At 43.0% G+C, this 25372-nt stretch overlaps 1 protein-coding gene across 2 annotated transcripts in view; it reads right to left on the bottom strand.

Moving 5' to 3' along the window:
• Positions 1-22146: 22146 nt before the first annotated feature.
• Positions 22147-25372, bottom strand: part of vav3b (vav guanine nucleotide exchange factor 3b) — a 98342-nt gene continuing 95116 nt past the window's right edge. The window contains exon 27 of one of the 2 annotated variants that reach the window (XM_036986618.2): positions 22147-23426. In XM_036986618.2, the coding sequence (XP_036842513.2) occupies positions 23385-23426 (42 nt within the window). In that variant the 3' untranslated portion in view covers positions 22147-23384. The remainder of the gene's footprint in view (positions 23427-25372) is intronic. The other variant, XM_090182918.1, reaches the window with a different exon arrangement.

Here is a 25372-nt window from a genome sequence, read left to right as displayed (position 1 = left end):
TGGCTACATACAGGAAGTACCAGGTAATAACATGGATATATACAGGGAGTACCAGGTAATAACATGGCTATATACAGGGAGTACGAGGTAATAACATGGTTATTTACAGGGAGTACCAGGTAATAACATGGCTATTTACAGGGAGTACCAGGTAATAACATGGATATATACAGAGTACCAGGTAATAACATGGCTATATACAGGGAGTACGAGGTAATAACATGGTTATTTACAGGGAGTACCAGGTAATAACATGGCTATATACAGGGAGTACCAGGTAATAACATGGCTATATACAGAGTACCAGGTAATAACATGGCTATATACAGGGAGTACCAGGTAATAACATGGCTATATACAGGTTGTACCAGGTAATAACATGGCTACATACAGGAAGTACCAGGTAATAACATGGCTATATACAGGGAGTACCAGGTAATAACATGGCTATATACAGGGAGTACCAGGTAATACCATGGCTACATACAGGAAGTACCAGGTAATAACATGGCTATATACAGGGAGTACCAGGTAATAACATGGCTATATACAGGGAGTACCAGGTAATAACATGGCTATATACAGAGTACCAGGTAATAACATGGCTATATACAGGGAGTACCAGGTAATAACGTGACTATATACAGAGTACCAGGTAATAACATGGCTATATACAGGGAGTACCAGGTAATAACATGGCTATGTACAGGGAGTACCAGGTAATAACATGGCTATATACAGAGTACCAGGTAATAACATGGCTATATACAGGGAGTACCAGGTAATAACGTGACTATATACAGAGTACCAGGTAATAACATGGCTATATACAGGGAGTACCAGGTAATAGCATGGCTATATACAGGGAGTACCAGGTAATAACATGGCTGAGACGTTGACTGAGAACACATTCTCATTTATAGCAACGGCCTGGGGAATAGTTACAGGAGAGAGGAGGGGGATGAATGAGCCAATTGTAAGTTGGAGATGTTTTGGGTGGCCATGATGGTATGAAAGCCAGATTTGGTATTTAACCAGGACACCAGGGTTAATACCCCTACCATTACATGCCATGGGATCTTTAGTGATCACACAGAGTCAAGACACCCGTTTAATGTCCCATCCAAAAGACAGCACCCTACACAAATCAATGTCCCCAATCACTGTCCTGGGGCATTGGGATATTTTCTTTTAGACCAGAAGAAAATGTGTATATCCTACTGGCCTATCCTATACAGGAAGTACCAGGTAATAACATGGCTACATACAGGAAGTACCAGGTAATAACATGGCTATATACAGGGAGTACCAGGTAATAACATGGCTACATACAGGAAGTACCAGGTAATAACATGGCTACATACAGGAAGTACCAGGTAATAACATGGCTATATACAGGAAGTACCAGGTAATAACATGGCTATATACAGGAAGTACCAGATAATAACATGGCTATATACAGGAAGTACCAGGCAATAACATGGCTATATACAGGTAGTACCAGGTAATAACATGGCTATATACAGGAAGTACCAGGTAATAACATGGCTATATACAGGTAGTACCAGGTAATAACATGGCTATATACAGGGAGTACCAGGTAATAACATGGCTATATACAGGAAGTACCAGATAATAACATGGCTATATACAGGAAGTACCAGGCAATAACATGGCTATATACAGGTAGTACCAGGTAATAACATGGCTATATACAGGAAGTACCAGGTAATAACATGGCTATATACAGGGAGTACCAGGTAATAACATGGCTATATACAGGAAGTACCAGGCAATAACATGGCTATATACAGGAAGTACCAGGCAATAACATGGCTATATACAGGTAGTACCAGGTAATAACATGGCTATATACAGGGAGTATCAGGTAATAACATGGCTATATACAGGAAGTACCAGGTAATAACATGGCTATATACAGGAAGTACCAGGTAATAACATGGCTATATACAGGAAGTACCAGGTAATAACATGGCTATATACAGGAAGTACCAGGTAATAACATGGCTATATACAGGAAGTACCAGGTAATAACATGGCTATATACAGGGAGTACCAGGTAATAACATGGCTATATACAGGAAGTACCAGGTAATAACATGGCTATATACAGGGAGTACCAGGTAATAACATGGCTATATACAGGAAGTACCAGGCAATAACATGGCTATATACAGGAAGTACCAGGCAATAGAGTCCAGTGTGTGGGGGTAGAGTCCAGTGTGTGTGCATAGAGTCAGTACAAGAGAGTTAGTTTTTAAAAAAGGGTAAATGCAGGTTGTCTGGGTAGCCATTTTATAATCTATTTAGCAGTCTTGTTTAGCATCCTCATGGCTAGAAACTTTTCAGCCGTCCTGTTGGTTCCAGACTTGGTACAACGGTACTACTTGCCGTGCAGTAGCAGAGAGAACCGTTTATGGCTTGGGTGGCTGGTGTCTTGGTGATGAAGAGGTGTGCGGAAGGCTGTACGCATCTGTTAATGCAATAAACATTCTTTTGACACTTCGCCCAGGCTCCTGGCTCAGCCGTAGTTGGACATTTCAAAATCACTTTTTAAAAGTTATATGTCTCTTAGATAGAGATGAAGCTAAAGAGAGTAGGATACATGACTGTAAAGGGACCACGACTCTAAATCATAGTAGCAGGTGCAGGACGCTGTTGAAATATACTTCCTCCTCAGACACTGAAACCAGCATCATTTCTCTACATGACCTGCTTACTAAGACAGAATAGACCGTGGGTATGCAGGCTGCTCGCTCGTGAAATTCACAACTAGGTTACAAATCTTTTCTCAATTTATCATCACTAATTGCATTCCTTTGAAACCACCTATTTTTTCAGTACCGAAGCTACAAAGTCTGAAAGGAAACGTGTTAACTTCAACATAAAGGCACCTTTCCTCAAAAAGCTACAGTATAATGGTACAGTATATAGTATAGTATAATATATAGTACAGTATAATATATAGTACAGTATAATATATAGTACAGTATAATATATAGTACAATATATAGTACAGAATAATGGTACAGTATAATGTATAGTATAATATATGGTACAGTATAATAAATAGTACAATATATAGTACAGTATATTGTAAAGTATAATAATACAGGATATAGTACAGTATATTGGTTACAGTATATGGTAAAGTGTAATAATACAGTATATAGTTCAGTATAATGACACAGTATATAATACTGTATATGGTACATTATATGGTACAGTATAATAAATAGTACAATATATAGTACAGTATATTGTAAAGTATAATAATACAGGATATAGTACAGTATATTGGTTACAGTATATGGTAAAGTGTAATAATACAGTATATAGTTCAGTATAATGACACAGTATATAATACTGTATATGGTACATTATATAGTACAGTATAATGGTACAGTATAATGACACAGTATATGGTACAGTATATAGTTTGGCTGACTGGCTGGCTAGTTATGGGTTATCATCAAAGTGTTCACAGAATTCTAATAAAATGTCTATCGTGGCTTCGTTCCAGGGGCACTGTATAGGGAAAAGGGTACCATTTGAAACAAAACCCCAATAGTCCTTTCAGTTGAAGTTTGTCGACTTTAACAATGCTGGATTTAACGCGCTATGAGCCTACAGTACACCGTGGGTGGTCAGGAATCGTTACCGTGTTACAGTAGACGGGTAGGTAACACTGGGACAGGGAGGAAAGAAACACCTAGGGATTTAGCTAGCTAGCTAGCTAATATTCGGGAGTTTTGTGCAAAAGAAAATGATCATAATTTGGCTAGTTATAGAGGAAATAAATGGGACAGTGGGGGCCACAAGGGGGGGAAAACGGGCCTGTGTATATTAAGGCCAGGGCCGGTTTCTGGTCCCAGTCTGTCCCTGGCAGTGAGATGTCTTGGTGCTCCCTTTCCCTTTACACTTGAGAAGAGAGGGTATTAGTTGAGGACGTTCTTAGACATGAGCAGCCTACGTAGACACACACACACACACACACACACTGTAGCCTAGTCTTTGGGTTCTGCCCCTGTCAGCATTGGTCGGTTGCACCCATACGAGAGAGAGACCCTTATATAACACATCCACAGCAGACCTGGGTTCAGATACTCTGAGTGTATGTTTTAGCCTGCCTGGAGTGCCTGGTGGATGGGGTTTGTAGTTGTTTGTTTTAACCTGCCTGGAGTGCCAGGTGGATGGGGTTTGTAGTTGTTTGTTTTAACCTGCCTGAAGTGCCTGGTGGATGGGGTTTGTAGTTGTTTGTTTTAACCTGCCTGGAGTGCCTGGTGGATGGGGTTTGTAGTTGTTTGTTTTAACTTGCCTGGAGTGCCTGGTGGATGGGGTTTGTAGTTGTTTGTTTTAACCTGCCTGGAGTGCCTGGTGGATGGGGTTTGTAGTTGTTTGTTTTAACCTGCCTGGAGTGCCTGGTGGATGGGGTTTGTAGTTGTTTGTTTTAACCTGCCTGGAGTGCCTGGTGGATGGGGTTTGTAGTTGTTTGTTTTAACCTGCCTGGAGTGCCAGGTGGATGGGGTTTGTAGTTGTTTGTTTTAACCTGCCTGGAGTGCCAGGTGGATGGGGTTTGTAGTTGTTTGTTTTAACCTGCCTGGAGTGCCTGGTGGATGGGGTTTGTAGTTGTTTGTTTTAACCTGCCTGGAGTGCCTGGTGGATGGGGTTTGTAGTTGTTTGTTTTAACCTGCCTGGAGTGCCAGGTGGATGGGGTTTGTAGTTCTTTGTTTTAACCTGCCTGGAGTGCCAGGTGGATGGGGTTTGTAGTTGTTTGTTTTAACCTGCCTGGAGTGCCTGGTGGATGGGGTTTGTAGTTGTTTGTTTTAACTTGCCTGGAGTGCCTGGTGGATGGGGTTTGTAGTTGTTTGTTTTAACCTGCCTGGAGTGCCAGGTGGATGGGGTTTGTAGTTGTTTGTTTTAACCTGCCTGGAGTGCCAGGTGGATGGGGTTTGTAGTTTTCCAGTTATTCTATTGGTTCTACTTTTGGTCAATACTAGTGCACTCTATAGGGAATAAGGAGCCATTTGGGACTCACTCCTGGTGTTCTGTATCTGGAAAACAACATGCTCAGCAGCTGCCAGGTGGAAACTGGGAGGTTCATCTTATTAGCGATACAATATCCATATTCAATTCAGCACAGCAGCAGCTTCCCTGTCTGTCTGCAAAACACCAGACGTGTTCTGTACTTGCAAAACACCAGTTAGTATTGGTAGGGCACGGGGAGAGAGAGAGTAAGCTAGACTTTCTCAACTCTTTCTGTGTTTTTAAGTTAAGTTGTTATTGAAAATTGCGCTCATCCATAATAAGGTACTGCTTAGTCCCCTTGGTTCACATTTGAGGGGGAAGTACTTTCTCCCCCAAATTCAGAGGATTATTTAAATATTAATCATGTTTATTCTCGAAAGGGGAGGCAAAATGACTTACTAATTCAAAATGTTTTCTTCAGGCTGGTTTTAGAAATGTGTGTTTCCATCAGCCGTGTATTTTGAGAGTTTTTTGAGAATCCCTGAACAAAGGCCTTGGATTTCAGTTTAGCTCAGGCTTTAGCTCAGCGGGCTAACACAGTCCTATGGTGCACCAAAGACCTCGGTTTGAACCCAGCTGGTCACATGTACACAGTGATTTGTTGTACACAATGATTTGTTGTGTGAAGTCGCTAGTCAGCAAAAACAGCCCAGCTCTGTAACTCTAGGAAGGTCGTCTATACTTCTCCTTGACCTCAATCACTGCATTAGGCTTGAGTTACTAGCATCTCTGTCACATCTCTGTTGCAGTAGTCGCCAATACACAGGACGTATAATACCTGGTGTGGTACCTCCCTAGAAGATGTGTATTACCTGCTACAGTATCTCACTAGACGATGTATATTACCTGCTACAGTATCTCACTAGAAGATGTATATTACCTGCTACAGTATCTCACTAGAAGATGTGTATTACCTGGTATGGTATCTCACTAGAAGTTGTATATTACCTGGTGTGGTACCTCACTAGAAGATGTATAATACCTGGTGTGGTACCTCACTAGAAGATGTATATTACCTGGTGTGGTACCTCACTAGAAGATGTATATTACCTGCTACAGTATCTCACTAGAAGATGTATATTACCTGCTACAGTATCTCACTAGAAGATGTGTATTACCTGGTGTGGTACCTCACTAGAAGATGTATATTACCTGGTGTGGTACCTCACTAGAAGATGTATATTACCTGCTACAGTATCTCACTAGAAGATGTATATTACCTGCTACAGTATCTCACTAGAAGATGTGTATTACCTGGTGTGGTACCTCACTAGAAGATGTATATTACCTGGTGTGGTACCTCACTAGAAGATGTATAATACCTGGTGTGGTACCTCACTAGAAGATGTATATTACCTGGTGTGGTTCCTCACTAGAAGATGTATAATACCTTGTGTGGTACCTCACTAGAAGATGTATATTACCTGGTGTGGTACCTCACTAGAAGATGTATAATACCTGGTGTTTTACCTCACTAGAAGATGTATATTACCTTGTGTGGTACCTCACTAGAAGATGTATATTACCTGGTGTGGTACCTCACTAGAAGATGTATAATACCTGGTGTGGTACCTCACTAGAAGATGTATATTACCTGGTGTGGTTCCTCACTAGAAGATGTATATTACCTGGTGTGGTATCTTACTAGAAGATGTATATTACCTGGTGTGGTACCTCACTAGAAGATGTATATTACCTGGTGTGGTACCTCACTAGAAGATGTATATTACCTGGTGTGGTACCTCACTAGAAGATGTATAATACCTGGTGTGGTACCTCACTAGAAGATGTATATTACCTGGTGTGGTTCCTCACTAGAAGATGTATATTACCTGGTGTGGTATCTTACTAGAAGATGTATATTACCTGGTGTGGTACCTCACTAGAAGATGTATATTACCTGGTGTGGTACCTCACTAGAAGATGTATATTACCTGGTGTGGTACCTCACTAGAAGATGTATATTATCTGGTGTGGTACCTCACTAGAAGATGTATATTACCTGGTGTGGTACCTCACTAGAAGATGTATATTACCTGGTGTGGTACCTCACTAGAATATGTATATTACCTGGTGTGGTACATCACTAGAAGATGTATATTACCTGGTGTGGTATCTCACTAGAAGATGTATAATACCTGGTGTGGTACATCACTAGAAGATGTATAATACCTGGTGTGGTCAGTGGCGTATTATAGTTTTGCGGGGTCTCTCCCCAAGGTACGAGCAAGGTCCCCCCCCCCCCCCCCCAAAAAAAAATATATATATATATATATTACACATTTTGCCATGAGGCTGAGAGAAAATGTTGCTGTTTTAGAACTCATACAGTACATTACTCTTAATATTAACATTTGAAGTATATATTTTGATATACCAAAATGTCACCATGTAAAGTAAAGGAACTACCTCATAATTTTGTTTAAAAAATAAACATATATATGTGTATATTGTCGTAAGATGCAACAAACTGGATTTATGTCAACTTTGTCAGACACCATAAAATGCATTTGTTTAATGGCCTTCAAGTATTTAATTGCCTTTAAATCTAACATTAGATTATTCACATATTTAACACAATATTTAATATATTTCATTATTCACTTTAAAATTCCCAATAAAAACATAACCATTCTATCAGATCTTTCAGCTCTGATGGAGTTTACGTTTTACGAAGTTGACAAAAAGATACGAATTTATCTTCATTAAAGTGGTATACACAGTAGCAATTTAGTTTTTCCTCAGTTGATTTATGACTCTAAAACCTAATTAAATGTAACATATTTGAACCAACATGAATATACTATCTTAATCTATCAGGGAGATGGAGTTGACAGTTTATGTTTGTCACCATGGTGATTCCGATATTGTTAATTCTTTCAAAAGTAGAGAACTTTATAGACCATGAGTGGTTTTGTTGTACTACATGTAATGAGGATATGAATAAGGGGTCCTTAAGGGTATATAGCTGTCCCTGCTCATTCCTGATTCATTTAGGATTTTAGACAAATCTGACAGAGTGGACCAAATCTCCGGACACATCTTTTAGGAATCACAGTTTTAAGAGAAATATGATTTAATGTCACATAGGGCTATTGCAAGAAACTACACATTATTTGCTTTATTGTAAATTATTGCATTTTTAAAAATTGCTCCGGACAAAGGCATTTGCAGGCATGAAGCCGACATGAAAATTGAATAATTTTAGCTTATAAAATTCACCTAAATAAAAATGTTAAGGTTAAATAATGCAACAAAATTTCAACAATAAACATAAAGTTTCCCTGCCAGACAAGGATGTTCCCGACTTTCAAGAATAAGACAACGACTGGTAATTAAGGTGTTCCACTATTTAAATGTTTTAAAAATTACACTTATTTTTATTTTTTTTATTAACATTTATTTAACCAGGACAAAGACGGGTGTGTAATTAAGATGTTCCACAAGGACAAAACTGGTGTGTAATTAAGATGTTCCACTAGAACAAATCAATAAATGCTGCCATAAGGGACTTCTTCTCTCTGTGATGTGACACAGGAACCAACTCTTATGTTGGGTGAGCACACCTATTCCCTATGTAGTGCACTATTTTAGTCCAGGACCCAATGGCACCCTATTCCCTATGCAGTGCACTACTTTTGGCCCAAGCCTCAAGTTTATTTAGAAATTAATTTCAGATTTGCATAGAGTTATTATGTTTGACTATGTAATGGGGTTAATTAAAGAACACAAACACAATAGCCCCCAACACACACACCACCTCCACACACATCATGTTGTCCTTCCTGCCCATCATTGGAATGGGCAGTTGGTTCATAATCGATCTGTCCTCTCCACTCCAGAACAGTAGAGAGATTTTAGTAAATCCTGTCCATTAACACTTCAACACATCAGGAACAGCACTTATGTTGGGCTGGGAGGGTTACGACACACAAAACCATCAAGCCACCATCAGCCGGCTCAGCACTGCAAGGACGCTAAGGGGGCCACTGACCCCTCAAGGACACAGGGTTTCTGGAACACCTGGGCGGCTGGAGACTGGCACAGAGAAATAAGAAACAATAATAAGAACAAGATAATTGGGGTCTAATATATTCCAGATGCACTCCAAATTTTCAAAGAATCGTACTTCAAAAAGGTATAATACACATTTTTAAAAACATGATAAAACAGTTTGCTCGTGTTCATAAACCAATCTGATGCACCTCGAGGACACAGAGGACGTCTGAACTGGCTGTTAGCCAGAGATCACAATATTATGTTTATAATGTTCAACAATCAATGGGTAAATCAGTAGGACTATTTCTCATTGATTGAAATTGTCGCATCTACTTCCTCTACTCTCCTCCGTCGTTGCCCGGTTTGCTAACCACCGGCCCTGGCTACACATCATTACGCACACCTGGGCCTCATCATTACGCACATCTGGGCCTCATCATTATGCACACCTGGGCCTCATCATTACGCACACCTGGGCCTCATCATTACGCACACCTGGGCCTCATCATTACGCACACCTGGGCCTCATCATTACGCGCACTTGGGCCTCATCATTACGCACACCTGGGCCTCATCATTACGCACACCTGGGCCTCATCATTACGCGCTTGATCATCAGACACACCTGGACTCTATCATTTTCCTGATTGCTCCCCATATATATATATATATATATAGCCCTGTGTACTTATTTCCAATCAGGCGCTATTGGCTCTATTTCCTGTCCTGACGGTACGTTCATGTTCTATTAAACTCCCCAACTGTGCCTGCTTCCTGACTCCCAGCTTCTTTGTAACAGAAATTGACCCTTGACTTGCCCAAAAAAATCTTACAGAGAACGTACCTCTCATTTTCCAGTGGGTCCTATAAAAGGCTGCAATAAAACATCCACACACGTTTAGAAAGCAATCTGATGCCCCGCCCCCCATCATCTCATCTCAATTCAACCAATCAACAAAACATCTGCCTTCCCCAAACGTTTAGAAAGCAATCTGATGCCCCGCCCCCCCCATCATCTCATCTCAACTCAACCAATCGAAAGCCTCCTCATCCGAATGGAACGCACACGAATTTCAAATAAAATGTTGATTTGAAATAATGATTAAAATAAACATTGATTTGATTTTTACACACACTAGCAGCAATCAGCTGTGGTGTTACAGACTGTAACGTACCCTCTCTACCATTCAGCATGACAGGATATAAAAGCTCTTGTCTACTTGCTCAATGTAAAACTAAGCAACGACTATCCTTCTAGTGCCAAAGAGCCTGAATTTCAAATCAACCCCAGCTGGGATTAGCATTTCCGCACCACAACCCCCCAGTAACTAACACCCTCTTGGAGAAATGACAATTGCTGGATTAAACTGACGGTGTCCAGGCACCCATAAATAAAATATGCCATTCCCAGACACACGCACACATGCACACACACAGTGTTCCCTGAGCCAGCCTAGAATAAAACTGTTTATACTGATTGTAATCATGTTCTGGGAGGATGATGACGAGAGGAGCTAGCGCCTAGTGAGCACTGAGCTACAAACCAAACAAACAAACACAACGTTGAATTAACAAACAAACGTAAGGAAAAACTTTCACAGCCTTCTGAAAAGACACTTCAACAGTCATAATAAGGATGTTCTTAGAGAATGAATCTGAGAGAGACAGAGAGAGAGGAGAGGAGAGGAGAGGAGAGGAGAGGAGAGGAGAGGAGAGGAGAGGGAATGAAAAAGCGAGACAGAGAGAGAGAAAGAGAATGAAAGAGACAGAGGAGAGAGAGAAAGAGAGTGAGAGGGTGAAAGACACAGAGAGAGAGAGAAAGAGAGAATGAAAGAGACAGAGAGGAGAGAGAAAAGCTAGAAGCATCTGCTTGTGTGGTACAGTAATTCGACTTAATTATAATTCCATTACGACCATTAGCCCTGCGTTTGCATGGCAGCTACAATTGAAGTAAATGCTCCATAAGGACTCTATCTTTTCTATCAGTGCTATACGGACTATCAGCGCTATAGGGACTCTATCAGCTCTATACAGACTCTATCAGCTCTATAAGGACTCTATCAGCTCTATATGGACTCTATCAGCTCTATAAGGACTCTATCAGCGCTATAGGGACTCTATCAGCTCTATAAGGACTCTGTCGGGACTATAAGGACTCTATCAGGCCTGTAAGGACTCTATCACCTCTATAAGGACTCTATCAGCTCTATACTGACTCTATCAGCTCTATACGGACTCTATCAGCTCTATAAGGGCTCTATCAGCGCTATAGGGACTCTACCAGCTCTATAAGGACTCTATCAGCTCTATAAGGACTCTATCAGCTCTATAAGGACTCTATCAGCGCTATAGGGACTCTATCAGCTCTATAAGGATTCTATCAGCTCTATACAGACTCAATCAGCTCTATAAGGACTCTATCAGCGCTATAAGGATTCTATCAGCTCTATAAGGATTCTATCAGCTCTATAAGGACTCTATCAGGACTATAAGGACTATATTTGCTCTATAAGGACCATCTTCTCTATCAGCTCTATAGGGAATCAGTCAGGACTATAAGGACTCTATCCGGACTGTAAGGACTCTATCAGCTCTATGAGGACTCTATCAGCTCTATATGGACTCTATCAGCTCTATAGGGAATCAGTCAGGACTATAAGGACTCTATCCGGACTGTAAGGACTCTATCAGCTCTATGAGGACTCTATCAGCTCTATAGGGAATCAGTCAGGACTATAAGGACTCTATCCGGACTGTAAGGACTCTATCAGCTCTATGAGGACTCTATCAGCTCTATATGGACTCTATCAGGACCATAAGAACTCTAACAGCTCTATAAGGACTCTATCAGCGCTATAGGGACTCTATCAGCTCTATAAGGACTCTATCAGCTCTATATGGACTCTATCAGCGCTATAGGGACTCTATCAGCTCTATAAGGACTCTATCAGCTCTAGATGGACTCTATCAGCTCTATAAGGACTCTATCAGCTTGTGTGGTACAGTAATTCGACTTAATTATAATTCCATTACGACCATTAGCCCTGCGTTTGCATGGCAGCTACAATTGAAGTAAACGCTCCATAAGGACTCTATCTTTTCTATCAGTGCTATACGGACTATCAGCGCTATAGGGACTCTATCAGCTCTATACAGACTCTATCAGCTCTATAAGGACTCTATCAGCTCTATATGGACTCTATCAGCTCTATAAGGACTCTATCAGCGCTATAGGGACTCTATCAGCTCTATAAGGACTCTATCAGCACTATAGGGACTCTATCAGCTCTATAAGGACTCTATCAGCACTATAAGGACTCTATCAGCGCTATAGGGACTCTATCAGTGCTATAAGGACTCTATCAGGACTATAATGACTCTATCAGCTCCATAAGGATTCTATCAGCGCTATAGGGACTCTATCAGCTCTATAAGGACTCTATCAGGACTACAAGAACTCTATCAACTCTATAAGGACTCTATCAGGACTATAATGACTCTATCAGCTCCATAAGGATTCTATCAGCTCTAAATGACTATCTTCTCCATCAGCTCTATAAGGACTCTATCAGGACTATATTTGCTCTATAAGGACCATCTTCTCTATCAGCTCTATAGGGACTCTATCAGCTCTATAAGGACTCTCTCAGCTCTATAAAGACTCTATCCAGACTGTAAGGACTCTATCAGCTCTATAAGGACTCTCTCAGGACCATAAGGACTCTATCAGCTCTATAAGGACTCTATCAGCTCTATATGGACTCTATCAGCGCTATAGGGACTCTATCAGCTCTATAAGGACTCTATCAGCACTATAGGGACTCTATCAGCTCTATAAGGACTCTATCAGCACTATAAGGACTCTATCAGCGCTATAGGGACTCTATCAGTGCTATAAGGACTCTATCAGGACTATAATGACTCTATCAGCTCCATAAGGATTCTATCAGCGCTATAGGGACTCTATCAGCTCTATAAGGACTCTATCAGGACTACAAGGACTCTATCAACTCTATAAGGACTCTATCAGGACTATAATGACTCTATCAGCTCCATAAGGATTCTATCAGCTCTAAATGACTATCTTCTCCATCAGCTCTATAAGGACTCTATCAGGACTATATTTGCTCTATAAGGACCATCTTCTCTATCAGCTCTATAGGGACTCTATCAGCTCTATAAGGACTCTCTCAGCTCTATAAAGACTCTATCCAGACTGTAAGGACTCTATCAGCTCTATAAGGACTCTCTCAGGACCATAAGGACTCTATCAGCTCTATAAGGACCATCTTCTCTATCAGCTCTATAGGGAATCTGTCAGGACTATAAGGACTCTATCCAGACTGTAAGGACTCTATCAGCTCTATAATGACCATCTTCTCTATCAGCTCTATAAGAACTCTATCAGCTCTATAAGAACTCTGTCAGGAGTATAAGGACTCTATCAGCTCTATAAGGACTCTATCAGCTCTATAAGGACTCTATCAGGACTGTAAGGACTCCATCACCTCTATAAAGACTCTCTCAGCTCTATAAGGACTCAATCAGCTCCATAATGCCTCTATCAAGACTATAAGGACGCTATCAGCTCAATTCAGACTCTATCAGCTCTTTAAGGACTCTATCAGCTCCATAAGGACTCTATAAGCGCCATAAGGACTATGTCAGCTCCATAAGGACTCTATCATGACTATAAGGACTTTCTCAGCTCCACAAGGACTCTGCCAGCTCTATCAGCTCTATCAAGCAATTAACATCTCTCAGATCAAAACTCTCTAAATGAGAGTTGCCTTCCCTTCTCCCAGTTTCAGCCTGCTCCAGTTTTAATATATTCACACACATGCTACTCTCTCTCTCTCAATTCAATTCGAGGGGCTTTATTGGCATGGGAAACATGTGTTAACATTGCCAAAGCCAGTGAAGCAGATAATATGCAAAAGGGAAATAAACAATAAAAATGAACAGTAAACATTACACTCACAGAAGTTCCAAAAGAATAAAGACATTACAAATGTCATATTAAAAATAAATACAGTGTTGTAACAATGTACAAATGGATAAAGTACGCAAGGGAAAATAAATAAGTATAAATATGGGTTGTATTTACAATGGTGTTTGTTCTTCACTGGTTGACCTTTTCTTGTTGCAACAGGCCACAAATCTTGCTGCTGTGATGGCACACTGTAGTATTTCACCCAGTAGTTATGGGAGTGTTTTGCTCACTAAATCTTCTCCCATCAGCTTTTGCTAGTCTTTTATGATTTTGCTAACTTTTCCCAACTCTCTCTCCCTCTGCTCTCTCTGAAACTTGTTTACATTGCTTGTGTTCTCTCTCCCCATCTCTCTCTCTCCTTCTGCTCTCTCTGAAACTTGTTTACATTGCTTGTGTTCTCTCTCCCCATCTCTCTCTCTCTCTCTCTCTCTCTCCTACCACCTGTGTTCTCTTGGCTGTCCCACCCATACGGGAGAGAATATCTTAAAAAAGAGATCTCAGCCTCCCCCCACCCCCCAAAACACATAAAATAAACCCCTCAATATGATCTCATTTTTGCTGCAATAACAGCCTCCACTCTTCTGGGAAGGCTTTCCACTAGATGTTGGAACATTGCTGAGGGGACTTGCTTCCATTCAGCCACAAGAGCATCAGTCGGCGTTCCAATTCATCCCAAAGGTGTTCGATGGGGTTCAGGTCAGGGATCTGTGCAGGCCAGTCAAGTTCTTCCAGAACATTTCTGAATGGACCTCACTTTGTGCACAGGGGCATTGTCATGCTGAAAAAGGTAATGGCCTTCCCCAAACTGTTGCAGGAAAGTTGGAAGCACAGAATCGTCTGGAACGTTAATGTATGCTGTAGAGTTAAGATTTCTCTTCACTGGAACTAAGGGGCCTAGCCTGAATCATGAAAAACAGCCCCAGACCATTATTCCTCCTCCACCAGACTTTACAGTTGGCACTATGCAATCGGGCAGGTAGCGTTCTCATGGCACCAAACCCAGATTGTCCGTTAGACTGCCAGATGTGTGATTCATCACTCCAGAGAACCTGTTTCCACTGCTACAGATTCCAGCTTTACACCACTCCAGCGGATGCTTGGCATTGAGCATGGTGAATTTAGGCTTATGTGAGGCTGCTCGGCCATGAAAACCCATTTCATGAAGCTCCCGACGAACAGTTGTTGTGCTGACGTTGCTTCCAGAGGCAGTATAGTGAGTGTTGCATCCGAAGACATACGATTTTTATGTGCTAAGCACTTCAGCACTCGGCTGTCCTGTTCAGTGAGCTTGTGTGGCCTACCACTTTACAGCTGAGCCATTGTTGCTCCTAGACTTTCCACTTCACAAAGACAGCACTTACAGTGGACCGGGGAAGCTCTAGCAGACATTTGACAAACTGACTTGTTGGAAAGGTAGCATCCTATGACGGTGCCACGAGGAATGTCACTGAGCTCTTCAATAAGGCCATTCTACTGCCAATGTTTGTCTATGGAGATTGCATGGCTGTGTGCTCAATTTCATATACCTTTCAGCAACGGGTCCCAATAGCCGAATCCATTAATATACTTTTGTATATACAGCACACTTGGAAAGTATTCAGACCACCAATACTTTTCACATTTTGTGACGTTACAGCCATATTCTACCCCCCCCCCCCATCAATCTACACACAATACCTCATAATAACAAAGCAAAAAAACGTTTTGTTTTTGTGTGCAAATTTATGAAAAATGTCAATCTGAAACATCACATTTACATACGTATTCAGTCCCTTCGCTCAGTACTTTGTTGAAGGACGTTTTGCAGCGATTGCAGCCTCCAGTCTTCTTGGATTTGTGGAGTTTCTCCCATTCTTCTCTGCAGATCCTCTCAAGCTCTGTCAGGTTGGATGAGGAGTGTTGCTGCACAGCTATTTTTAGGTCTCTCCAGAGATGTTTGATCGGGTTGAAGTCCGGGCTCTGGCTGGGCCACTCAAGGACATTTAGAAACTTGTCACGAAGCCACACCGGCGTTGTCTTGGCTGTGTGCTTGGGGTCGTTATCCTGCTGGAAGATGAACATAGCCCCAGTCTGAGGTCCTGAGCTCTCTGGAGCAGGTTATCATCAAGGATCTCTCTGCTCCGTTCATCTTTCACTCGATCCTGACCAGTCTACTGGTCACTGCCGCTGACAGCATGATGCTGCCATGATTCTGCCACCACCATGCTTTACCGTAGAGATCGTGGCAGGTTTCCTCCAAACGTGATGCTTGGAATTCAGGCCAAAGAGTTACATTTTGGTTTCATCAGACCAGAGAATCTTGTTTCTATGAAAAGCCAACTGACATTTACTCCTGAGGTGCTGACTTGTTGCACCCTCGACAACTACTGTGATTATTATTATTTGATCATGCTGGTCATTTATGAACATTTGAACAGCTTGGCCATGTTCTGTTATAATCTCCACCCGGCATAGCCAGAAGAGGACTGGCCACCCCTCATAGCCTGGTTCCTCTCTAGGTTTCTTCCTAGGTTTTGGCCTTGCTAGGGAGTTTTTCCTAGCCACCGTGCTTCTACACCTGCATTGCTTGCTGTTTGGGGTTTTAGGCTGGGTTTCTGTACAGCACTTTGAGATATCAGCTGATGTAAGCAGGGCTATATAAATACATTTGATTTGTTTCTCGTTGTCTGAATGTCCTTTAGGTAAATTCCAAAAGGGCTGTCATGTGCTTTTTACTGAGGAGTGGCTTCCGTCTGGCCACTCTACCATAAAGGCCTGATTGGTGGAGTGCTGCACAGACAGAAGTTCTCCCATCTCCACAGAGAAACTCTGGAGCTCTGTTAGAGTGACCATCAGGATCTTGGTCACCTCCCTGACCAAGGCCCTTCTCCCCCGATTGCTCAGTTTGGCCGGGCGGCCAGCTCTAGAAAGAGTCTTCGTGGTTCCAGACTTCTTCCATTTAAGAATGATGGAGGCCACTGTGCTGTGTTCTTGGGGACCTTCAATGCTGCAGCAATTTGTGGGACCTTATATAGACAGGTGTGTATCTTTCCAAATCATGTCCAATCAATTGAATTTTCCAATCAAGTTTTAGGTACATCTCAAGGAAGATAAATGGAAACAAGACGCACCTGAGCTCAAATTTTGATTCTCATAGCAAAGGGTCCGAATACTTATGTAAATAAGTAAATATGTAATATCCTGTTCTCACTTTGTCATTATGGGATATTCCGTGTGGAATGATGAGATTCTATATTGTTTTAATCCATTTTAGAATAAGGCTGTAACGTAACAAAATGTAGAAAAAGAGAAAGGGTCTGAATACTTTCCGAGTGTACTTTATTGAAGAAAAAGGTACTTAATGTGACTGTGATATATGGTAGTGTAATGTGTGCGTACTGGCGTCAGAGAAGTCAGGCGCAGGAGAGCAAAGACTGTGTTACAACGGTGCAGTTTAATAATACAAATCACAGTGAACCAAAACAATAAATAAATACAATGGGGACGAAACCCTTCGCACGCCAGGCATAACGGGCACAAACTCTTACAATCAACAATCCCGGACAAGGACATGAGGGGGAACAGAGGGTTAAATACACAACAATAAATTATGGAATTGGAAACAGGTGTGTGGGAAGACAAGACAAAACAAATGGAAAATGAAAGGTGGATCGGCGATGGCTAGAAGGCCGGCGACGCCGACCGCCGAACAAGGAGAGGGACCGACTTCGGTGGTAGTCGTGACAGGTAGTCCTGCCTAGCTATCTTAAGATGAATGTACTAACTGTAAGTCTCTCTGCGTTTGCTAAATGACTGCAATGTAAGTGTAAAATAAAGCAGCCCGGTGGCTAGAGGCTAGAGTTTCACCATCAGGATAGGGAAATAATTAGAAATTTGACTGATTGGATAGAAAGCTGTCTAGAAAACTGTCAGTTTAAAAAAAAAAGTATATTGGAAAGTTAACTCCTTTAGGAGAATATTTGAAAGCTCTAATACTATTTGAAGCCTGCTCCAGACCCTCCTAAATCCTTGTTTAACTCCATAGAATGATCTGGGGGGACTGAGCGAGAGAAGCTGTGGGTTAAATAGATCATACAGACAGCTGAAGTATGATACAGGGCTTTTGACTCTGCCACTCTCCGTTTCTCTATCTCCCTAGTTCTCCATCGATCTCCCATTTTTCTTTGTCTCTGTTGAGATGCTGTGTCCAAATCCCTGCTGTTGACTTTCATCACTGGGGATATGAGGAGGACAAGAGGATGGGAGGAGAGGAGAATGAGAGGACAAGAGGATGGGAGGAGAGGAGAATGAGAGAAGGACAAGAGGATGGGAGGAGAGAAGGATAGGAGGATGAGAGGAGGATAGGAGAGAGGGATAGGAGGGAGAATAGGAGGATGGGTGGAGAGGAGAAGAGAATGAGAGGAGGATGGGAGGAGAGAAGGATAAGAGGATGAGAGGAGGATAGGAGGAGAGAGGGATAGGAGGTAGGATAGGAGGATGGGAGGAGAGAAGTATAAGAGGATGAGAGGAGAGGAAAAGAGGATGAGAGGAGGATAGGAGGAGAGAGGGATATGAGGGAGGATAGGAGGATGGGAGGGGAGAAGGATAAGAGGATGGGAGGAGAGGAAAAGAGGATGAGAGGAGGATGGGAGGATATGAGGAGAAGAGAATGGGAGGAGAGGAGAAGAGAGGGATAGGAGGGAGGATAGGAGGATGGGAGGAGAGGATGAAGAGAATGAGAGGAGGATGGGAGGATATGAGGAGAGAGGGATAGGAGGGAGGATAGGAGGATGGGAGGAGAGAAGGATAAGAGGATGGGAGGAGAGGAAAATAGGATGAGAGGAGGATGGGAGGATATGAGGAGAAGATAATGGGAGGAGAGGAGAAGAGAGGGATAGGAGGGAGGATAAGGAGGATGGGAGGAGAGAAGGATAAGAGGATGAGAGGAGGATGGGAGGATAGGAGGAGAGAAGGATAGGAGGATGAGAGGAGGATAGGAGGAGAGAGGGATAGGAGGGAGAATAGGAGGATCGGTGGAGAGGAGAAGAGAATGAGAGGAGGATGGGAGGAGAGAAGGATAAGAGGATGAGAGGAGGATAGGAGGAGAGAGGGATAGGAGGGAGGATAGGAGGATGGGAGGAGAGAAGTATAAGAGGATGGGAGGAGAGGAAAAGAGGATGAGAGGAGGATGGTAGGATATGAGGAGAAGAGAATGGGAGGAGAGGAGAAGAGAGGGATAGGAGGGAGGATAGGAGGATGGGAGGAGAGAAGTATAAGAGGATGAGAGGAGAGGAAAAGAGGATGAGAGGAGGATAGGAGGAGAGGGGGATAGGAGGGAGGATAGGAGGATGGGAGGAGAGAAGGATAAGAGGATGGGAGGAGAGGAAAAAAGGATGAGAGGAGGATGGGAGGATATGAGGAGAAGAGAATGGGAGGAGAGGAGAAGAGAGAGATAGGAGGGAGGATAGGAGGATGGGAGGAGAGGAGAAGAGAATGAGAGGAGGATGGGAGGATAGGAGGAGAGAGGGATAGGAGGGAGGATAGGAGAATGGGAGGAGAGGGGAATAGGAGTGAGGATAGGAGGATGGGAGGAGGGAAGGATAAGGGGGTTGGGAGGATATGAGGAGAGAGGGATAGGAGGGATAGGAGGATGGGAGGAGAGAAGGATAGGAGGATGGGAGGAGAGGAAAGGAAAAGAGGATGAGAGGAGGATAGGAGGATGGGAGGAGAGAGGGATAGGAAAGGGAAGATGAAGAAGAGGAAGAGTAGTCTTAGCAGGACCATTGATCTTAGCAGGACCATTAGTCTTAGCAGGACCATTAGTCTTAGCAGGACCATTAGTCTTAGCAGGACCACTAGTCTTAGCAGGACCTTCTGTCTTAGCAGGACCACTAGTCTTAGCAGGACCACTAGTCTTAGCAGGACCATTAACCTTAGCAGGACCATTAGTATTAACAGGACCATTAGTCTTAGCAGGACCATTAGTCTTAGCAGGACCATTAGTCTGAGCAGGACCATTAGTCTTAGCAAGACCGTTAGTCTTAGCAGGACCATTAGTCTTAGCAGGACCATCACTAGCCGTCTATATACAGTACATTCCCCATGCATGTGGCAGGGGGTCGGTAGCTTAGTGGTTAGAGTGTTGGACTAGTAACCGGAAGTTTGCAAGATCGAATCCCCAAGGTAAAAATCTGTCGTTCTGCCCCTGAACAAGGCAGTTAAACCCACTGTTCCTAGGCCATCATTGAAAATAAGATTTTTTTCTTAACTGACTTGCCAAGTTAAAAAAAATAAAGTTAAAAAAAAATAATTAAAAAGTACTTGAACACTGGTCACTTCATATATTGTTTATGTACTTTTGTTTACTCACTGTGTATGTAAATACTGTATTCTCTACATAGCTCATCCTAATATACCTACTACTCTAAGTAACATTTTATTTTCTGTCTATACACACTACGTATATATATTCTCCATTCTAACACGGCTGACTATAATATATCTCCTTTTGGATTGTTAAATTGGACTCATTCTGGCGTTTCATAATTTCTTGTTGAGATTCTATTGCCCCGTTGGAGCAAGTAACAAGCATTTTTTCTGCACCTGCTGTAACACCTGCAAATCTGTGTACGCCAGCAATAAACTTTGATTCGATTTATTTTGGCCCCTTGTTGCAGGGGGACTTATGTGTGCGTGACACTGTTGCACTATTTTTTTTTTCAGAAGCGTTGGCTGAAGCAGGCTTGAACTTTTGTGCAGAATTTACCGAAATATATTTTTTTAATGTAGTACACATGAAATAACACTTCATAGTAATACAAATGATTTAATAAATGTTAATAACAAATAAAAAATAAAAACAGGAACTGCATTACACATTTCAGAAAATATAATTCAACATAGAGGATGAGATCAGCATTCAACAAGGAAGTGACTTTTAACACCGTGAAAAAAACATGAACATTAAATATGTATTTGCTTTAAGCATCAAGTGGTCTTTTCACTCAAACTGAACAAAATTGGATTGTCTTGAATAAGCCAAAATTAAGAAACCGTCTCTCAGTTCGACTCTGTAATGATTTTAGGTCGACGTCAAACTCGGTCCGGCAAAGTTTACATGGCCACCCATCAAAATGATGTACAGGAGATAATACTTGGCCATAATCTGGAGGCTAAATATGCTTTGTTTTTTTCTACTGAATTGCTATTTAAACAAATCTCCTGATGAGAAAAAACACAGGTGAACAATGGGTACAGTATAGAGGGATGATTGTCACATTCAACAGGAATCAATAACAATATCAGTCATTGTTCTTATATAGCAGAGATCAGAGGGCCCGGGAACATCATTACAAATCATTTGTAGACTGCAAAGTGACTGCAAGAAGCCACAAACAGATACCATATTTGACAAACACTTTATCACTTTTACATTTATATATATGATCACATATTTCTCTCGATTATGCATGGGGAATACTTTGGAATAGATTTTCGAAAATAACATAATTTGGAGCTGATTTGCTGGTGGGTTTTAATTTTTTTTTTTTTTATGTCCAACAATTTAAAACTTATTTTAATATTTTTTTTTTCGGGGGGGGGGACCCTGTTATACAGGAAACAGGTAATGTCATACAGTGATCTCCAAAAGTATTGGGACAGTAACACATTTGTTGTTGTTTTCACTCTGTTCTCCAGCACTTTGGATTGGAAAACAAATACAATGAGGTTAAATTGCAGACTGTCAGCTTTCATTTGAGGGTATTTTACAATCGTATCGGATAAACTGTTTAGAAATTACAGCACTTTGTGTACATAGTTCCCCCCCCCCCCCCCCCCCCCCCCCATTTTATTGGACCAAAAGTATTGGGACAAATTCACTTATATGTGTATTAAAGTAGTAGAAGGTGTAGTATTTGGTCCCATATTCATAGCACAGTAATGACTACGTCAAGCTAGTGACTCTACACATTTGTTGGATGCATTTGCTGTTTGCTTTGGTTGTGTTTCAGATTATTTTGTGCCCAACCTAAATTAATGATAAATAATGTATTGTGTCAAAAAAAAGGTTCACCTGATATGGATGAAAATACCCTAAAATTAAAGCTGACAGTCTGCAATTGAACCTCAGTCATTGTTTCATTTACAGAGTACAGAGTACAGAGCCAAAACAACAACAACAAATCAATCAACCAATCAAATGTATTTATATAGCCCTTCTTACATCAGCTGATATCTCAAAGTGCTGTACAGAAACCCAGCCTAAAACCCCAAACAGCAAGCAATGCAGATGCAAATATCACTGTCCCAATACTTCTGGAACTCACTGTATATAAGGGGAGCATAGCGGTCACATAATGGAATCATTTTAGCACAACAAAACATTGTGTACAGTCTTCAAACACTGTGGGTGTAGAAAAGCAGAAAAATCTCTTGCTTTCGCGCCAAGAGTGTTTAATAATTGACTAATCTGTCAGACTAACCAGTGACGTTATCAATAACAACACAAAGGTAAGAGAAGACCAGCTTCATCAAGTTTGACTCTCAACCAGGGAGGGAGTGTCTCTACATTAAGTCTGGAGTCTATAGTGCAGTCAGAATAAAACAGTGCAGGTCATAAGGAGGGATGAGGTGGGAAGGGGTGAGGTGGGGAGGGATGAGGATGGGATAGGTGAGGAGGGGATGGGGTGGGGAGGGGTGAGGATGGGATGAGGGGGGAAGGGGTGAGGTAGGGAGGGGTGAGGAGGGGATGGGTGAGGAGGGGTGAGGTAGGGAGGGGTGGAGGTGATGAGGTGGGGAGGGGTGAGGATGGGATGGGTGAGGAGGGGATGAGGTAGGGAGGGGTGGAGGTGATGAGGTGGGGAGGGGTGAGGATGGGATGGGTGAGGAGGGGATGGGGTGGGTAGGGGTGAGGATGGGATGAGGTGGGGAGGGGTGAAGAGGGGTGAGGATGGGATGGGTGAGGAGGGGATGAGGTAGGGAGGGGTGGAGGGGATGAGGTGGGGATAAGGTGGGGAGGGGTGAGCAGGGGATGAGGTGGGGAGGGGTGAAGATGGGTGAGGTGAGGAGGGGATGAGGTGGAGAGGGGTTAGGAAGGGTGAGGAGGGGTGAGGATGGGAGGGAGGGGCTGAGGTGGGGTGTGTTGAGGAGGATGGGTGTGTTGAGGATGGGTGAGGTAGGGTGAGGATGGATGAGGATAGAGGGCATTTCCTACTTCCATCTGTCTGGCTTGGGGCTTTTGTCTTGTCTGAGTTCTATCAGAGTGCCAGGATGCTGTGGCTCCACAACCTGGAGGATGTCTGGAGCCGTAGTGCAGTGTGGGCTATAGCCGTGTCACCTGAGAGCTGAGGTTTAATCAACCAGCTCAGTCTTCCTCTTCCACATATGTAGAAGGGAACCAGCCCACCTGCCAACAATAAAAACACTTCACTGTAAAATGGAAATCATATGGAAAAGATCACTGACACAAAATCCATTATCATCTAAACAAAGATCAGGAACGTTGGATTCACCGGCAGGGAGAACATGACCTTTCACAGACGGAAGGAAGTCATGTTTCAATTAAAGTGGGATGAAAGACTCCCCCTGCTGTTGACCTCCCCTGTCCACCAGAGATATAAACTCACCCTGCTGTTGACCTCCCCTGTCCACCAGAGGTATAAACTCACCCTGCCGTTGACCTCTCCTTCCACCAGAGGTATAAACTCACTCTGCCATTGACCTCTCCCTTCCACCAGAGATATAAACTCACCCTGCCGTTGATCTCTCCCTTCCACCAGAGATATAAACTCACCCTGCCGTTGACCTCTCCCTTCCACCAGAGATATAAACTCACCCTGCCGTTGACCTCTCCCTACCACCAGAGATATAAACTCACCCTGCTGTTGACCTCCCCTGTCCACCAGAGATATAAACTCACCCTGCCGTTGACCTCTCCCTTCCACCAGAGATATAAACTCACCCTGCCATTGACCTCTCCCTTCCACCAGAGATATAAACTCACCCTGCCGTTGATCTCTCCCTTCCACCAGAGATATAAACTCACCCTGCCGTTGACCTCTCCCTTCCACCAGAGATATAAACTCACCCTGCCGTTGACCTCTCCCTTCCACTAGAGATATAAACTCACCCTGCCGTTGATCTCTCCCTTCCACCAGAGATATAAACTCACCCTGCCGTTGACCTCTCCCTACCACCAGAGATATAAACTCACTCTGCCGTTGACCTCTCCTTCCACCAGAGATATAAACTCACCCTGCCGTTGACCTCTCCCTTCCACCAGAGATATAAACTCACCCTGCCGTTGATCTCTCCCTACCACCAGAGATATAAACTCACCCTGCCGTTGACCTCTCCTTCCACCAGAGATATAAACTCACCCTGCCGTTGACTTCTCCCTTCCACCAGATATATAAACTCACCCTGCTGTTGACCTCCCCTGTCCACCAGAGATATAAACTCACCCTGCCGTTGACCTCTCCCTACCACCAGAGATATAAACTCACCCTGCCGTTGACCTCTCCTTCCACCAGAGATATAAACTCACCCTGCCGTTGACCTCTCCCTACCACCAGAGATATAAACTCACCCTGCCGTTGACCTCTCCCTTCCACCAGAGATATAAACTCACCCTGCCGTTGACCTCTCCCTTCCACCAGAGATATAAACTCACCCTGCCGTTGACCTCTCCCTTCCACCAGAGATATAAACTCACCCTGCCGTTGACCTCTCCCTTCCACCAGAGATATAAACTCACCCTGCTGTTGACCTCCCCTGTCCACCAGAGATATAAACTCATCCTGCCGTTGACCTCTCCCTACCACCAGAGATATAAACTCACCCTGCCGTTGACCTCTCCTTCCACCAGAGATATAAACTCACCCTGCCGTTGACCTCTCCCTACCACCAGAGATATAAACTCACCCTGCCGTTGACCTCTCCCTTCCACCAGAGATATAAACTCACCCTGCCGTTGACCTCTCCCTTCCACCAGAGATATAAACTCACCCTGCCGTTGACCTCTCCCTTCCACCAGAGATATAAACTCACCCTGCTGTTGACCTCCCCTGTCCACCAGAGATATAAACTCACCCTGCCGTTGACCTCTCCTTCCACCAGAGGTATAAACTCACTCTGCCGTTGACCTCCCCTGTCCACCAGAGATATAAACTCACTCTGCCGTTGACCTCCCCTGTCCACCAGAGATATAAACTCACTCTGCCGTTGACCTCCCCTGTCCACCAGAGATATGAACTCACCCTGCCGTTGACCTCTTCCTTCCACCAGAGATATAAACTCACCCTGCCGTTGACCTCTCCTTCCACCAGAGATATAAACTCACCCTGCCGTTGA

This window comes from Oncorhynchus mykiss, chromosome 8 (assembly GCF_057628025.1).
Source record: "Oncorhynchus mykiss isolate SJ-2025 chromosome 8, ASM5762802v1, whole genome shotgun sequence".
In the NCBI taxonomy this organism is placed as follows: Eukaryota; Metazoa; Chordata; class Actinopteri; order Salmoniformes; family Salmonidae; genus Oncorhynchus; species Oncorhynchus mykiss.
The sequence above is the reverse complement of the archived record's forward strand: the minus strand, read 5'-3'. Positions and strand labels throughout refer to the sequence as shown.